We start from the raw sequence: 19004 nt of genomic DNA on the forward strand, positions 1-19004 counted from the left end.
GGTCACTGAAGAGCTACAGCCACACTCACTGTGTGCTCCAGTACCCAGACTGCCATACTATTTAGTATGCCAGAAAAAGATTTGGTTTGTCCCAAAATATAGCATGTCAAATGCAGTATGCCAGAAATACCAGCATGTTCTACTAACTGATGCCCAGTCAAATTGTAATAACAGCAATATTAATTGTAAACAGCACTGGTAGGGAAATGCAAATTGTATTTTACTGTTGTGAACATAATGTCAGAATCTACAATGTATGCAGTTAAAAGTTAAACTTCATACGTCACAGAGTTACAACAGCAGAGCTCCCCAGGTTGTTCAAGGTAATGGATATATGAGCAAGAAGGTCAAAGTTCAGGGTGTAATATTATGAGACAGTAGTATGGCCTGACTGTATGCATCCTGCATGCAACAGAACATACAGCACCTACGAAGGGTAAAAACAACAGGTATTCAATTCAGAACGCTCCCAAAGAGTTGATGACAGGGGCGGGACTTACTGGACATTGCATGATCCGCTCTCACCTCAGTCTTGAACACACAGGCTCGTCACCATGAGCAACCTCTTTCGTCTAAAATTAAACATTTAATCCATTGTTAATTAAAGAATATGTTGATACAGCAGCTTTAAACTACAAATTTATTGACAGTAAGTCAAGTGTTTTTACTGTTTTAAATCTGTACATGACTCGTATTACACATTTAAACCGCTGGTGGAATTTGTTTGTTCTCACAAGGAAAATTAAAATAAAAAACTGATCTTTCTTCAGATGCACTTTTCAATTAATTATTCTGTTTTTTTCCTTTACCATTAAAGTTTGACTCCATACAGTCCTCATGCCTACAGATATGAAGGAATGTTTTAAGGTGGTCAAAGAATTTAGTTGGAAAAAAAGAAGTTTTTTGACCATAATAAATGTCATCTTTGCAGTGGTGTGGTGCTGGTTGGTGAGGTGGGTGGACTACTGAGTAGATGGGTAGGTGAACAAGGAGGAAGTGGATATATTCCAACGTGTTTTTGGCTGATAGGTGGTATCGTGTAAACGGCCTGACAATAAAAAGGTATACCTGTGTTTGTTCTCCATGACACCACTGCATCTCTGGTCACAATGGGACACTTTTGCTTCTTGAATAAAAGGTTGTGTGAGACAGATGTAAACCCAGCTCACTGATGCGTGCACATGAAACAGTGTCAGGTTTGAGGAATGCATGAGTGTTGGGTCTATTGCTCACTGAGTTTAAAAAGTGGGAGCATTTTTCTAACCTCAGTGTCTAAACTCTCTGCACCCAAACACTCATTTTTACTGGCATATGCAGTGAACTGCTGCAGTGTATGCTGTCGTATAGGAGAGTCTTGTTGCAGCAAAAGCAGGCTGAGGAGGACAAAACTGCAGATTTCAGTAAGGAAAGGATTTAGCTGTTTTCTTTTTGCTGACAGAAAACCATTAAAATATGTTTGGATCAGCCCGGAGGATCGAGACATCTCTGATAAAGACAGGAGACAAAACACAGACCAGTTTGTTTGGATGCTTGAGCCTTTAATTTTGCATAAGACAAGAAAGAAGAGTTTACTTTGCAGAATATATGTAGATTTGTGCTAAAAGCATTCTTTTCATAACACATTCAGTCTGCTCTCATTAAAGGCACAAGGCCTCAGAGACAGTCCAGCTCCTGTTTATGTCACTTGTCGCTTCATTCCTTCAGTAGCGTTACAGCGATAGCAAAGACAAACTCAGCTCACATGTGAGACTGAGGGTGTGAAGAAAGATGTATATGAAAGCATGCGCACAACACAAGTGTTTGTGCTTTTAATGGGTTCTTCATGTCTCTGTGTCAGACCTGGAATCATCATCTCTTTCTGGCACAGACAGACGGTAACTGGCGGGTGCACTGGAGGTCATCCCAGCACTTGTCAGCTGCAAGAAAAAAAATAAAGAGTTGTTGAGTCAGTGAATGTGACACAAACAAAAACCTCAGACTGTTGATGTGATCAGTGACTCCTAACTGATTCATCATGAATAATTTGAACAATAAAAACTGAACTTCATTAATTGGAGAGGGCTGCTGTCAGTCAAAGAAAATCTTGGTCAACTAAACTCATCTTATTCTTCAGCCAGCTGATTGGTCGCTGGGAAGAAAATCTTCATGTTATCTCTGGATGAACTAAATCTACCTGGCAGTGTTGTGTGTCATCCAAAGCATTTTGAAGCTGCGACCAGCAGCTCTATCTCACTCTGTCGGTTTCACAAAATGTCTCCACTGTTTGGTGGTCACAGTTTTTGCCCTAGCAGGCTGAAATTCGGTGTGGAGGTCGCAGCTATCGTGAATTCATGCTTGTTTTTTCTGAGGCCAGCGCTGTAATGAGACTCAGGAGTGCTGTGTGTTCACACTCTGCTACAAACCTCAGTGTCATTATGAGGCCCTGAGCGTCTTCACTTTTCTTCACTAAGCCATGCATGTTGCTGTTTTCTCTCTGGTCACACAGATTTGAAAAATGTTTAACTTTGGGTAAAACGCTGCCCTCGTCACTTTTTACCATGGACTGTAGAAGGAATGGACGTAGCTACAGTGACGTCACCCATTTGTTTGTGGTTTTGAAGCCTCATGTTTGACACATCAGCCGTCACCATCTTGGTTTTTTGGAGCCAGAGGTGAACATAGTTGGGCAAGAGGCTGGCGCTGTGTGAGTGAGGGGTACGTGGATCTGACTGAGAGGCCGAGGACACTATCATCAGACAGTCTGTCACTCAAAGTGGTCGGCTCTTAATGATGTGGCTATTGCTGGCACAGAGCCATAAAAATGCTTTGGTCGACACACAGTCTTATGACAGTAACACCAGTGACTGTCCGACCAATGAGAATTTGGAGGGGCAAGAGCACATCAACCAACTGACCAGAAGATGTCAGCACGATATATTTCTGAGTTAGCTCACTGTATTCCTTCCTATTTTATCATTAGCATCACTGCTACAGTTAGCACTATGTTGTTTTACCTGAGTAATTCATCTGCAGACAATGCTGCCCTGCACCACCACCATTATTAGGCTCTCCATCACACCATCTCTGGTAGTTGAAAGATGTGCCATCACTCCAGAACCAGTAATGCTCCTGGAAGAAAGAGTAAAACAAAATATTACATAAAATTAAAGGAGGAAAATGCGGGAAAAAAGTAAAAAAAAAAAAAAAGATTCTATAAATAAAACCAAGAATATAAATAGAAACAACAAACTATACAAAGGCAATTCATACCAAAATTACAAGACACCTGTGCCCACAGTACCCTGTACATACTGTCTCAAGTGAAGTGACATAGTGGTGTGATTAGTCACTGCAAAGTCACAAAAGTATAGTTCATGTAAGAGTAATGTGATACCATCTTTTATAACAGCTTGACCATAATAATAAATGATAGTAATGATAGTGTTTGCTCACATTAAACTGAAATATAACAGATATATAATGTAGTATAAAATGTAATTATATGCGTTTTCCTGTTGTTATAGCGCCACCCAGTTGCCTATTAGAGTTAAATTTCTCCAGTCACCTTGAGGCATCCTGTTCTACATATCTACCAAGTTTAGTAAAAATCCATATGGCCTTCTACCACTGTGCCAAATTTTCACATGGATTGACCAAGTCAGTGAGGAGAAAAACGTGGAACATACACACACACACACACACACACACACACACACTGACAGGGTTTTTGTCATTATATAGTAAGATATGTATTTGGTGTGTAATATTTCCAAGTTGTGCAATGATGAATAAAATACCCTTTCTAAATCACAGCCTCCAATCCATGTCAGTGTAGTCGAACGAGTGGCTCTGAAAATCACATCCTGAATGGCATGGTACTCCCGGATGTTGTGAGCAGACGCAAGGTTTCCACCCATGGACTGACAGTTTTTCTACAGTGAAGACAAACAGAGAGACAGACGGACAGAGAGGAGTTGTCAAGGAAAGTAAGAATGAAGACCCCAGGTCACCAAATGTCCAAGGGTGCGTCCCAAGTCCCTTAAATTTACTGCTAACCACCTAACCTAGCCACCTTACCTAACTGTTTAGTCCCTCCCACTTAGGAAAACATTTAAGGAGTCAGGAGTTAGGAGTGAGGAGCGAGGATTGCTGATAAGAGACATGAGACGGCCTTACTCTGAAGCGTCACGTGAAGCGACATCCTTTTCTGATGACGGCGGCACCTATGGGCGGCACAGCTGGATCTGCTGCATAACGGAGCCAGCGTTTGGTGTACATCCCAAGTCACATTATATTCGCTGATCAAAGCCGTAACACCGCAAAAACCCCTTTAACGGGGGAAAAACAGTAGAAACCTCAGGAAGAGCAACTGAGGAGGGATCCCTCTTCCAGGACGGACAGACGTGCAATAGATGTCGTACAGAACAGATCAGCATGATAAATTAACAGTAATCCACATGACACAATGAGAGAGAGAGAGAGAGAGAGAGAGAGAGAGGTGCAGGACAGACGGTAATGACAGTAGCTTACAACAACATTAATGAAAGTAATAATATTAATTAATATTACCTACAGGCTATGAACCATTATTCCACTCACATGACATGCAGGATAATTAATGATGGGCAAATGTGTGTGTGTGCGTGCGTGGTGTTATATCAACACGTGTGGTTCTGGACATGAGCAGCTGCACATTTAACAGCCACACATCACAGACAGTCCGCTGAACAACGCAACGGGTTGTAAATGAAATAAACTTAATTACAACATGACAGTCTTGCAGGAAATATCATTAACGTTACTCTTTGTAGTCACGTAGGCATGTGAATTACAGCGTTTCATTGCAAAGAATGCATGTAACAGGTACACTTGCGCTGTTTCTCCGCCATCTCGTTCAAATGAGCCAGATGTATATGGGGTGCCGTTTGTAAAGTGTCTCACGCTGAAAATAACATCAACATTTTGCCACATTTAGCTTCAAACAATGTTTAAAAAAGTATTGTGATTTTTTTAACATCACCTTTTACCACATTTACAGCAATATTTGTTAACTTAGAAATATATTAAATAGTTAAATCTAAATATTAAATGTGGCACCTAAATGTTAAATGTTAAATCTAAATATTAAATCTAAATCTAAATCTAAATGCTAAATCTAAATGCTAAATATAAATATAAATATAAATGTTAAATCTAAATATTAAATCTAAATCTAAATCTAAATCTAAATGTTAAATCTAAATGTTCTGGGTGAAACTAAATATTTAGCTAATATGCAAATTCACACTGCCGGTCACCGGAAGTACCAAAATAAAAGCTCGAGATGGTCAGACTGTTTATAGAATCAAATAACGAATTAAAACCAACTTATCGGGGGAAATGAACACTTGAACATACATTAGCGTGATAATAACTACCTAAAATAACAAGAAACATGTTTGGAGAAATTTTATTTGACGTGTATTTTGAGTTGTTAGTGTCCCTTCGGAGGGATTAACAACCTAAGATAAGCTAACAACCGTTAGCTCTTAGCCCCGTTAGCAGTGTCTGTAATGACTCATGAACTCTTAAACGGTCCGTGAAAAAAATATTTTTTCCAGCGGATGTCTTAGTTACAACATGATTGAGCTAGCAAAGCAGTTTTGTGTTGCGATGTGTGGTACTTATTCAGTTTTGGGAAATCACGATGTCTAGAAAGCACCAGTGGCTGCAGCAGCAGCAGCAAAGCTATCAGGACGTCATCTGTTAAATGTCTCCCGTTGTCGGATACGACATGAAACTACTCCAGTTAGCTCAATCATGTTGTAACTAAGACATCCGCTGGAAAAAATATTTTCTTCACGGACCGTTTAGAGTTAGTGAGTCATTACAGACACCGCTAACGGGGCTAACAGCTAACAGTTAGCCTCGCTAATCTACGATAACCATGTTATTAATTTCAGAACGTGATAGTAATGTTTGTTCAGTCATAGTGTTTATAGGCTTCACAAACACCAGATTAGTCTAAACAGTGATACAGTGACGTGAAAAACGTGAGATGTGCATATATATATGTTGCTAAACTCTGCTGGTTTTCTACCCGGAAGTATTTGTAAACAACAAGGTGATTCCCTCCGAAGGGACACTAACAACTCAAAGTACACATCAAATAAAATTTCTCCAAACACGTTTCTTGTTATTTTAGGTAGTTATTATCACGCTAATGTATGTTCAAGTGTCCATTTCCCCCGATAAGTTGGTTTTAATTCGTTATTTGATTCTATAAACAGTCTGACCATCTCGAGCTTTTATTTTGGTACTTCCGGTGACCGGCAGTGTGAATTTGCATATTAGCTAAATATTTAGTTTCACCCAGAACATTTAGATTTAACATTTAGATTTAGATTTAGATTTAATGTTTAGATTTAACATTTATATTTATATTTATATTTAGCATTTAGATTTAACATTTAGATTTAGATTTAGATTTAATATTTAGATTTAACATTTAGATTTAGATTTAGATTTAGCATTTAGATTTAACATTTAACATTTAGGTGCCACATTTAATATTTAGATTTAACTATTTAATATATTTCTAAGTTAACAAATATTGCTGTAAATGTGGTAAAAGGTGACGTTAAAAAAATCACAATACTTTTTTAAACATTGTTTGAAGCTAAATGTGGCAAAATGTTGATGTTATTTTCAGCGTGAGACACTTTACAAACGGCACCCCATAGATGTAGGGGGCGGGTATTTATACGTCATGGCCTCAAGCTGAAAAAGACTTCCTGTTAGGAACCTCTCATGTTACCTTACTCATCGCACCTAAAAGATTCCTCCTAACGCCTAACGCTAACTCCTTACTGGCAGGAATAAGAGACATGAGACGGCCTTAAAGATGGCGGAGCTCAAACGACTTCCGGTTCAAGTAAGGAGTTAGTAGTATAAAATAAGAGACTTGGGACGTACCCCATGTCTATGCAAACAAAATGAGCTTGTTGTAAAAGCCCCCTGAGTCAAAGTCACCAACATTACCTCAGCACTAGCCCAGGTCATAGGTGTTGAAACGTAACGGTAACAATGACCTTTGCACTCCGACCAGCCCCAGGGACAAGCTCCTCGTCCCACGCACCACTTGACTGGCACGAATGACTTTTTTAGCCCGAACAACTTTTTGATGAACAGCTTTTTTATCGCTATCAACTTTTTGAAGAGCGATGGCACGAACCACCTCTTGACCAGGTGACTCTCTGTGGAGAACCATTAGAGTGTGGTTAATGTGGGGTCTCCAGGGAAAGTCTCCATACTATATTAAATAGATTCATTTTGATGGCACGAAGAAGCTACAACATGACATAATATTACATGACACAACATAAATATAATATACGTGACTTAACATAACACAATATTACGTAACAAGACAAAATAACAATACATCATCAATTAATATGTAATATAATATACAACATAAACATAACAAAATTGCAACAGAATACAAACATTGGAATACATAGCATAGCCCTATATGAGTAATAAAAAGCAATATAAGGTAATAGGATATAAAATAAGATAAAGTTACATTAGCATCTGACACAAAGCTTTTATCAGGAGAAACTGCTCATTGACATTAAACACAGGTGAAGCCATCACAGCAGAGCATCATAACAACCACATTCTGCTGAAGTGAAAATCTTAAAGCCACTCACCTGCTTCATTTTGGGGAGTTTCCTCTGGAGGAGCTGGAAAGTTTGACACTGCAGTTATTGACTTGGACTGTTTGGGCTCTAGTTTCCTAGCGCAGTGCAGGTGGCGCAGGGTGGCGAACCCTGCGCAGAGCTAGGGGCCGTTTATACGACAACGATTTCAGTAAAAACGGAACAGTCTGTCCTTCGCGTTTTTAAAAAACTTCTGCGTTTATATGACGACGTTATTGAAACGATCCTCGTTCACACGGAGCCGCAAAATCTACTGGAAACGACGCTGTAGTATGCACGCCAGGCGAATGGGTGGCAGTGTAAATTTGCAAAGCAACACCACGGCATGACGCCATGCGCCTGCGCTGAAGCGCCTTCCTCTCCAACGTCGTGATTACAAACCAAAACAAAGAAGACACAATGGCGAAAGCATGCACAGATAACTTTGTCTGGATGGACGACGAGGTGGAGTTGCTGCAGTAACAGATCTACACTTCACTTCAAATCAACAGGGCGAGCAGCGCAAACAGAGCTCAGCATTGTTGTTGTGATGGTCGGCATGCCTAGTGACTGGAACTGTAATGCGCATGTGCGAAAAGTCTCCGTTTTCAGAGGAACTGCATATTGCACGTTTACATGACAACGGAGATGCTGCCGTTTCCAGAACATTGCACTCTGGAACCCGTTTTCAAATCGTTGCGTTTTCAGGCACCCAAAACGCCGCTGTCATGTAAACAATCGGCCAAAACGCAACTAAAGTTTACCGTTTTCAGTTGAAATCGTTGTCGTCTAAATGGGGCCCTAGTTTCGAGCAGCGCAACCCGAGGCACGCTCAGTTTGGTAGTTTGGCAGACCGAGGTGCGCTGAGATGGGTGTGGCGGCGCAGCAGGGGGAGGTGTCGACAGATCCAGTTTAGCGCAGTGACAGTTTCGTGCCAAAAGGCTTCGCCGAAGGTGCGCTAAAAGCTCGCCATCTGAAACCAGGTCTACTGTCAGCGCAGGGGGAGCGCAGCCGGTGTAAGCTGTAGTTTGGCTGACCGGCGGACAGTGCGCACATCACCAAAACCTCACAGGCAGGTTTCCAGAATATCAGGCACATTAACGATGCAATAAATAGCCACAAACCCCCTATTCAATGCAACTATCTGCAATTAGCACATAAATGTATCTCTATATCGACTGTCCCGTCACATCTGATGTCACATCAAAGGGGATTGGCACCGTTTGGCACGTTTGGCACGCGTAATGGAAACCCAACCTGATTTGATTAAACAGCTGCAAACTAATGAGTTCACATCCCTCTCAGCCAACCACAAACAGCCACAGCATCAGATAGGGAGTATATATTCAGCATCTGTCATCTTAGAAAAGTCAAAAGAAAAGAAACAGAGTGAGACTGCGAGAGAGAAAGAGAGCGCGCGCGCACGAGAGAAACGCATCATTGATTTACAGTTGTGGTGACCTCCTCCCAGGCTACCTTTGCATCATCAGCCCGTGGAGGTCTGCTCGCAGTTCCGTATATTCGGACACTGTGAGCTTGGACCTCCCGGACCAAAACATCAGTTTCCTCCTGGGAGAAGTTTGGCCGTCTGACGCTGCTGCTCTCTTCTGCCATGGCGAATTGAGTAAAGTCTCATTACACCTTCGCGCGGCGCATTTAAGGGCGAGGAGGGGGGCTCATTTGATGTGATGTGTGTAAAACCCACTCCACGCCTTCTCTCCTCCCTCTTTCCGACTTGCGCCGGTAGGAGGGACAGAGGTGGGAAAGAGGAGTAGCTGCGCCAGCGCACACGGTGTGCCAAACTTGCAAAATCCACCTGGCCACACCCAGTTGGCGAAGCGCAGGTGTGCTGCGCCCCCACCGCGCCCGGTCTGCGAAACTAGAGTCCTTTGTGTTTATTAACATGTGTACCGTATGTATTACACTCACCAGCAGCTCTGGTCAGACATAAAACATTAACATAAACATAAAAAAATTGCAACAGAATACAAACATTGGAATACATAACATAGCCCTATATGAGTAATAAAAAGCAATATAAGGTAATAGGATATAAAATAAGATAAAGTTACATTAGCATCTGACACAAAGCTTTTATCAGGAGAAACTGCTCATTGACATTAAACACAGGTGAAGTCATCACAGCAGAGCATCATAACAACCACATTCTGCTGAAGTGAAAATCTTAAAGCCACTCACTTGTTTTCTCTGGAGGAGTTTCCTCTGGAGGAGCTGGAAAGTTTGACACTGCAGTTATTGACTTGGACTGTTTGTGTTTATTAACATGTGTACCGTATGTATTATACTCACCAGCAGCTCTGGTCAGAACCATCATGGCACAAACAAGTGCAGACACAATCAGCATCTTCATGGTGACGGTGACTACGAGAGACAGACGTGTTAGTGAGACTTGTTTAGGGAACAGCCGTACTGACTGTCAGTCCTGTGAATAAAAGTCAGAAGATGATAAAGTTTGGTGCAAACCTGCTGCAGCACTTTCTTCTCTTCTCTTCTCTTCTCTTCTCTTCTTCTTCTCTTCTTTTCAGAGTGTCTGTAGATTCAGCGGACCCTGTGAGGATGTGCGGATGAAGATGATGACCAGTTCTTATATACTGTGCAGACAAAGATTAAAGTATTTACCTAAGATGTTGTCTTAATAAATGTCAGTCCTTCCTTGGAAATTCTCTCAATGCTTCAGTGCAAAGCCAGAGAGCAGAACCAAAACATTCAAACAAGTCGGCCATATCAAGACACGCCATGATACCACAAAGTGTCAGGGCCATATCCAAGGCTTATTACTGGTTTAGTGGAACAGCTGTAAAATAACTCACAGGAAACAACGACAGTATCATCATATGTCAAATTTACATTCAAATGTAGAGCAAATTTTAACTGAATGTCCAAAAACAGCAACAGAAAATACAAATCAATGTCTGTTTCCATCCATTAGTGTTGTGTGAATATAAGAAGTTGGTTAGTTTGACTCACAGGATGTAGACTGTGGTTATCAGCCTGCCATTAGCTGCCTATTTCAGACAGAGCTCACCTCACATTCTATTTGTGTGTTCAGAATCAACCTCCGAGCTAACAACCTACTTGCTAGTGATGGTCAAATGAAGCCTCGTGAAGCATTGTCTTTATATTCTGAGTCCAATAGATGGCGCCCTCTTCACAAAGGGTTGAAAGCACACTGACCTGCAGTGTGAAGTCATCAAATACAGCTGCTTTGTCTGCGATTTTGGCGTCAGAAACCAAAAGCTACCTTTCATGGAGGTATGATATTCTGCCCGGTGGCCGGATGGCACCTATCATGACAGTATGATATGCGGCCAGACAATATCGGTTCATAATGCAGCTGGATACCACATGGGTATGATACACCATTGGGAAAGTCTCTATAGGGTGGGTCAAACAAACCCCGGACTTTGACCCAGAAGGCCGGTGTTTGCTTCCTACAGAGCCATGCTTCCTACTGTTTTTTCCTAAACCTTTTCCCCACTCTGATACATCAAAAGCACCAACGGATACGTAGCACTTAATATGTAGATGTTAAAGTCCACTGACAAACATCATATGTGACGATTTGGGATGAGGACGTGTTGGACTTGCCATCCCTTGAACTTTTTCTTTAAACCAAGAGTGCCTCTCGTGGGCACCAAGACAATTGTGATTTAAAGACATGGAAACAAGCCAGAGCATTTTCTTTCCCTATAGCAGAATGATAATCTGTGATTCCAGATCTTTCTCTAGCGCTGACACATACAGCACTGTGGAGATAGGTGTAGCTACGTGAGACTGCTGCATGGGAGACAGGTCTGTGTTTTCTGATGGAGCTGGTAAAGTTGATGGTTGTGGTTTGTGAGGTAGATTGGGTTGTCAGCATCTACAAGTCACAGAGTAAAGGGAGCAATCCTCACCTCCTTCTTTGCAGATGTTTAAGTGTCCTGAACAAGACACTGAACCCCTGCTGAGGAAGAAACTATAGCGAGAATAAGTGACGGTGGATACATGTACATAATATTCCTTTATTTGCCCTTATTCCACGAAGATACAATATTCCTACGAAGACTGTTTACTTGACTGATAAAACTGATCATCCTGCTAATATTCCTGTTTACATGCAGCCATGCTCACTCTGATTAACATGTCCTCATCACGTGCCTTTATCAGAGAGGTGATGCCAGTTGATGCACTGACCAGGTATAAATCTAATAACTCATCACAGATGGTTAGTCCACCATCAACTGGAGTGGAGTGAATTGATTTATGTGCAAAAGTCAAGAGGATGAAAAGGAGGCTGTCACTGTTGCTTGGCGGAATACACCACAGCCCCTGTAGACCAGACCAGGAAACCCTGCCTACTAACGGTGTGGAAACTGTTTTCAGTTTTCTCATTTTTTCCCTTCTCTCTTTCGTGTACGGTGGCTGTTCAAGAGTGATGCCATGCGTGAATATCTACCCCGTTGACCACTGGTAACACTACTCATTCCATCATCGGTAAAGAGACATGAACCTTTTCCTCTCAACATAGGTGCTTTAAGTCTCCAGCATATTCTCTAAGTGATATCTAGAGGGTTACTCAGCCAGCCAAAGTAATATCCAGGAAGTACCCGTCCCTCCATAACAATGTACTTTAAACATATTTTATGAGTGATGGATAGAGCTGGTCTTGGGATTTAGAACATCTACACTCAGGCTGACACTGAGAAGGAAGAAGAGAAGATAATCCACCAGCAAGTTTGCTTCCCTTTATCTCTCTCTTTACCTCTTTTTATGCCTCTGCACTGGCAGTAGCCCTGGACAGAGGCATAATGTTTTTAGGTTGTCCATGTGTCCATATGTAAGTTCGTCTGTCCATTCTTGTGAACGCAATATCTCAAGAACGCCTCAAGGGAATTTCTTCAAATTTGGAACAAACGTACACTTGGACTCAAGGATGACCTGATTGGATTTTGGTGGTTAAAGGTCAAAGGTCTCTGTGACCTTGTTCATTTTACTCTCGTGAACACAATATCTCAAGAACACCTCGAAGTAATTACCTCAAATTTGGGTCTGCTGATAGTGCCCTTGGCTCATCAGTCAGCTCCACCCCTTGCTCCTCAACAGAATCGGCTTCTTGGCCAAACGTGGTCATTAATTATCTTTACAGTTCATGGTAAAAAGTGACAGTGAAGAGTGCAGCGTTTTACAAAGTTCAACATTTTTCAACTCTGCAACCAGAAACAAAATCGAGTGTAGATACACTGCACTCCCGAGTCTCATTGCAGCACTGGGCTCAGAAGAAAAAAAAAATGCTTTGGATGACACACAACACTGTCAAGTAATTCATCCAGAGATAACATGAAGATTTTTTTTTTCTCATCGACCAATCAGCTGGTTTAAATAAAAGCAGAATTTTGTCCAGAATTTTCTTTAATTGACTGCAGCCCACAAATATTCTGATACTTTTTCTTTTACACTTTCCAAGTAATAAATATAATTTTTATAAAAAAAATTATTTATAAAGAATTTCTGACAACAGCTCAGACATAATTGTCTTGAGCAAAGGATGTCTTTCTTTCCAGAAACTACATTCAGTTAATCAGTGCAGTTTGGTTGCTGATTTGGCTGTTTATCAACACCATCAACAGTTGAAGCAACAGCACATAGTTGAAGGCAATAAATCCCTGACTGCCTGAGTGCTGCAGTGTGCACCAGAATCCATATTTTGCCTGAGAATAATCATGTTTTTACATTTTTTTAGTATCAAAGTAGTCATAGTTGTAATTCAACATACGTAATGTTGCCAAGGTGCCAAAATTTAAACAAATATAGTCTAAACTAAAGTTATATCCTACAGCTATCTCATCACCACTCCATGCAACAGAAGACTTCCTGTTTACATGCACCAAACCATCACGTGCACTGTAGTTCCACAACTTGGATCATGGTTATATTCACTAAATAGTATTAGGCCATAGAGTAAAGTTACGAGTGACAAAATCCGTTCACACAAACTTTCATCATGTTGTATCATCCATATATTTTTTTCACAGTAGGAAAGTTTAGAGTTGACATGGTTTCCAGCTGACATGGTTTCCAGGTGCAGATGTGCGTAACTGTGTCAATGTGCAGGGTGTGGCTGGTAAAGGGTTTTGATGATATTCACTCTGTGCAAATATTTATTAAGGATGTTGTCTTAATAAGTCTCCTCTCTTCGCTGGAAGTTCTCTCAAAGCTTCCGAGCAAAGCCAGGGAACAGATCCAAAACAATCGAACAAGTGAGCCACGTGTCACGAGATTACCACCATCATACCACTAAGTGTAGTGTCAGGGCCATATCCAAGGCTTATTACTGGTTTAGTGGAACAGTTGTAAAATTACATACAAGAAACAATGACAGTATCATCATTAGTCAAGTTACATTCAAACACAGAGCAAATTTTAACTGAATGTCCAAAAAACAGCAAAAGAAAATACAAATTAATGTCTGTTTCCATCCATTAGTGTTGTGTGAATATAAGAAGTTGGTTAGTTTGACTCACAGGATGTAGACTGTGGTTATCAGCCTGCCATTAGCTGCCTATTTCAGACAGAATTCATCTTAATTTCTATTTGTGTGTTCAGAATCAACCTCCGAGCTAACAACCTACTTGCTAGTGATGGTCAAATGAAGCCTCGTGAAGCATCGTCTTTATATTCCGAGACCAATAGATGGCACCCTCTTCAACAAAGGGTTGAATTCACACAAAATTGCCATTCCTTTAACCTTTTTCTTTAAGCCAAGAGCGCCATCTAGTGGGCACCATCACTGCATCCTCGGCTTTGTGCCACCCAAGACAATTGTAATCGGTTTAAAGAAATGGAAACAAGCCAGATCATTTGTTTTCCAGAATGATAATTTGTGTGTGACCTTTCCCTTGCGCTGACACGTACAGGAGATAGGTCGCAACTCAGCACAGCCAAACCACTTTTCACACTCACACACACAAATATTTACTTGCATATGCAGCGAACTGCTGCAGCGTATGCTGTTGTGAAGGAGAGCCGTGTTGCAACAGAAGCAGGCTGAGGAGGACAAAACTGCAGATTTCAGTAAGGTTCATTTGTTTAGCTGACAGAAAACCATGAAACAATGTTTGGATCAGCCCGGAGGATCCAGACATCTTTGATTTAAACAGGAGACTAAAAACACAGACCAGTTTGTTTTGATGCTTGAGCCTTTAATTTTGCATAAGACAAGAAAGAAGAGTTTACTTTGCAGAATATATGTAGATTTGTGCTAAAAGCATTCTTTTCATAACACATTCAGTCTGCTCTCATTAAAGGCACAAGGCCTCAGAGACAGTCCAGCTCCTGTTTATGTCACTTGTCGCTTCATTCCTTCAGTAGCGTTACAGCGATAGCAAAGACAAATAAGAAATGTGATACAGAGCCTTCAGGTTACATGAAACTGATGGCATAAAGACAGATGAGTCTGCAAACATACTTAAACAATCCTCCAGTTTGTGTTGCTTACAGGGACTTCATGCCTCGTGTGTCAGACCAGGAATCATTAGATTTTCTTGGCGCAGACAGAAGATAGGTGATAGTGACACTTTGTATCATCCCAGCATTTGTTATCTGCATGTGACAGAAACACAGGACATGAGTGTGACTGTTTCGCACTGTATATATTTTGAAGCAGACTACAACTTCCTCAACATTTTGTATTATCTAATAGAATAACAAATGGAGAAGGATGTTCAGCCTTTGCAGAGGTATGTGCTCTCTCTTTCCTTTAATGATTCAACAAAACTCACAAGAATTGATGGATGCATTTTTTATATTCATCTCATTTTTGACATGTATATAGCTGTTATCATCCACACCACGAGTACTTTATCATCTGAATGAGTTACCTCCATAACTCATCTGTATACAGTGCTGCCACCCATCATTGTTCGGCTCCCCCCTGCACCAGTATGAAAAGCTGAAACGTGTACCATCATTCCAGAGCCAAACACCCTCCTGGAAAACAGAATAAATTAGAATATGATGAATTTTAAAAGACACCATGTAAACTAAATTAAATTCTTTTTACCATTTGTTAGAAATGCATTTCTCACTACTGACTTCATTTATTTCAAATATCTTCATACAGTTGAGACAACAGATGACACTGGACAAAACTGTGGTTTACTGTAAACTGCTTTCAATGACCACATCTTTCTCTCTTATGACCACCTCGGGAGGTGGTCTGAGTTTGGTTCGCTTCAAGTCCACGGTTCAGTTTGCTTCAGAGGGGTCTGAGTTCCCTATATGCGCAAAAAATGCAGAGTCACCACTCTGAGTCCGTTTTGAGGGCTGAGAAGAACCAAGTGTGAAATCACCCGAGGTGGTCTGGGTTTGGTTCACTTCAAGTTTGCGGTGTGGTTCACTTAACCTGTGCCTTGTGAGCACAAAGCACTCCCGGTTCTCTTTGCTCTTTGCCATTGTAGTTAGCCATCTAGATCTCAAGCTGTTGCACTGGGATGCCTGAAAAAACAGACAAAACCACGTTGACCTGTAACACTTGCAAGAATGCAGGACAAGGAGTGGTTTGGTCCACAGAAGATACTGCACGTCTCCAGATGTGGGATGTAGAATACATCAAACGGCAACAGTCTACAGTGCACAGAAACATGACGGGTTTCCTTCAATTTTAAGTTCATCTGAAAGCGAAGGGTGTCATAACAGCACTGCAGTGAAAACAAAAGTATGTAAATATATATTGTACACAGCCTATAGTGTGAATAGAAAGAGGACTGAGGAACCATGAGAGCTGAAGTTGACCAGAAAGAGAACTGAGTCCTCTTTCAAATTAACTGACAATGTGAACACAAAAAGAACTGAGTCCCTTTTCTGTCGGTCCACTTTTTGGTGCACTTTAAGAGGACTGAGTTTGGTTTGTTTAAAAAGTCCTAAAGGTCCTAAAGTCCAGAGGTTTCTATCCAGTCCTTTATATCTTCCACTGACTTTAGGAATTCTGCTGTTATTTACTCTAAAATTATAAATATGCTGTATGCACTTTTGCTTTTCATGCCACAAATACCTCTCCAGTTTAAACTCTTGATTAATTTCGACATATATACCACATGATGTCATATTTCTGGGATCTCGATTTAGAGAACGAACATTCAAACTCAATCATTTTTTGGAATGATACATGACATACCTCTTCAGCATCAGAGCCTCCAAGCCATGTCTGTGGATGCCCATGAGTTTTATCTTCTATCATCTTTGTAATCCCATGATACTCCTCAGCTAGATGTACAGACACAAGGTTTGCACCCATGGACTGGCAGTTTAACTACAGAGGAGAGAAAAAAGGTAAAACATAGCTGCCCAGAAAGAAAACATGAGTAATAAGAGAACACCAAAGCTACAAGAAGATGCCAAGTTACCAAGTGTAAAAGTGCAAACAAACAGAATAAACTTAATTTAGAAGCAACAAATCCAAATCATCTTATACCTCAGCTCGAGCCCAAGTCATGGTTCGTGGAACAAAGAGGAAACAGCGGCCATTAATCAGATTCCAACCACCGGGGCAAGATGCTGATCTCTCAATGACGTGATGCTCTCCTGAGGAAGACAAATAGAGATGAGGTAATATTGAGTCTCCAGACAAAGTGTAAAGCAGTTAGGAAATATGGATTCACCTTCTTGAATGACTTCCACTGTCCCGTGTTCATCCTTCACCTCGGACAGAGCTGAACAGTTAAACACAGCAGTTAGTGATTATTTCCATCGTGTCGCTGGATATAAACAGATGCACAGAATTTATGTTTGTCGTTTTGCTCACACACACATTGTTAACACTCACCAGCAGCTGTGGTCAATGCCATCATAGCACAAAGAAGTGCAAACACAGTCAGCGTCTTCATCGTGGAGATGATGCAGATCTCAAAGTTGATAATTACCTTCAACAAAGAAAAACAGACATGTCAGTAAAACTTCTGAAACAGCTGAGCTGTAGTGACTGTTGTCCTCTTCTGAATGAGAGAAAAAAGAAACATAAAACTGGAATTTTGAATTGTGACGTCACAGTGAAGATGACCTTTGACATTTTGGATTTAAAAATGTCATCACTTTGGTATTTTATTGTGTTACACGTTTGTGTGAAATTTTGTCATAATTAGCATATGAACTCTTGACTAAAACATGTTTTGTGAGGCCACAGTGACCTTGACTTTTGACCACCAAATTCTCATGAGGTCATCCTTGAGTTCAAGTGGACGTCAAGTGGAAATTTGAAGAGATTCCCTCTAGGTGTTTTTCAGATATTGCATTCATGAGAATGGACAGACAGATGGACAGATGGACCCAAAAAACATAACATGCCTGCACGGAGGCATAAAAAGAGGTAAAGAAATAAAGCAAAGCAAACCTTCTGGTGGATTATCTTCTCTTCCTCCTTCTCAGTGTCAGCCTGAGTGTTGATGCTGAACAAGCCCAAGACCAGCTCTTATATACAGTGAATTATCTATCCATCAATCATAAAACATGTTTAAAGTACATCAGTTTACTCCACCCTAAATGATGATGGGTTAACCATCTGTAAAAGGTTATTAGATTTACAGCTGGTCAGTGCATCAACTGGCATCACCTCTCAGTCTCCTATTTACTTTGGAGGCTTGAAGGGTGACAGTTTGCCACCTGCAAGCTGTAAACAGTTAAATATTAACGGCTAATATTAACAGATACAGCTAAACGTTTTAGGACTTGTCTTAAATTACAATTAATATGACGGGACAACTTGTTTCGCTTTGACAAAATGGAAGGCATCCTTTACATTTGGCAAATATGGAAGACACTGGGTACATTTACATGCTTACTAAAATTCCACTATTATTTGTAATGCAAGAATATTTTGAACTTGATGCGGGTCATGTAAACAGAACATCCTCTTACAGATTCCAAATTTGGTGTCTTTTCAGATTAAGCATTTTCCAATTCAGACATGTGGGATTTGCTGCTGTTATTCAGGTTTTAAGAGCATTCTTTGGACATGTAAACAGCACATTCAGAATATGCATCTCAGTTGGGATTTTTGCTGCAGTTTGCGACACACAGCCTGTTGTCGGTTAACAAACCAACAGTTTCCAAGGTTCGTGTGGAAATGCATTGCCAAAAGAAAAGCCCATATTTCTGGTAGGAAGAATAAACACACCTACTTTATAACATTATAAAAGACTTGGATATGAGCAGGTTCTTGGATATATGCAAATATCACAACACTGAGCTTTTCAAGAAGATGGCTGAAGAATTGAAAGGGAGAGGCTGTGCTCGCACTGTCTGACAGGACCAACAGGTCCACTACAGGTAGGAAACTTTTAAAATCCT

General features: G+C 40.8%; 2 protein-coding genes across 2 annotated transcripts; both read right to left on the reverse strand.

The window, feature by feature from the left end:
• Positions 1 to 1517: 1517 nt before the first annotated feature.
• Positions 1518 to 10183, reverse strand: LOC125884257 (type-2 ice-structuring protein-like). Its single transcript, XM_049569155.1, has 8 exons — positions 10146 to 10183; positions 9972 to 10043; positions 9861 to 9893; positions 7674 to 7706; positions 7000 to 7214; positions 3777 to 3911; positions 2994 to 3108; positions 1518 to 1916 (listed from the first exon to the last, which is right to left on the reverse strand). Exons 2-8 carry the CDS (start codon positions 10030 to 10032, stop codon positions 1849 to 1851), a joined length of 660 nt encoding a protein of 219 aa, XP_049425112.1. The 5' UTR covers positions 10033 to 10043; positions 10146 to 10183; the 3' UTR covers positions 1518 to 1848.
• Positions 10184 to 14842: 4659 nt separating this feature from the next.
• Positions 14843 to 18094, reverse strand: LOC125883985 (ladderlectin-like). Its single transcript, XM_049568678.1, has 7 exons — positions 18049 to 18094; positions 17485 to 17581; positions 17321 to 17371; positions 17134 to 17243; positions 16837 to 16971; positions 15542 to 15650; positions 14843 to 15263 (listed from the first exon to the last, which is right to left on the reverse strand). The coding sequence occupies exons 2-7, from the start codon at positions 17543 to 17545 to the stop codon at positions 15196 to 15198; spliced, it is 534 nt and encodes a 177-aa protein (XP_049424635.1). The 5' UTR covers positions 17546 to 17581; positions 18049 to 18094; the 3' UTR covers positions 14843 to 15195.
• Positions 18095 to 19004: the final 910 nt, after the last annotated feature.

Source organism: Epinephelus fuscoguttatus, linkage group LG23, assembly GCF_011397635.1.
Source record: "Epinephelus fuscoguttatus linkage group LG23, E.fuscoguttatus.final_Chr_v1".
In the NCBI taxonomy this organism is placed as follows: Eukaryota; Metazoa; Chordata; class Actinopteri; order Perciformes; family Serranidae; genus Epinephelus; species Epinephelus fuscoguttatus.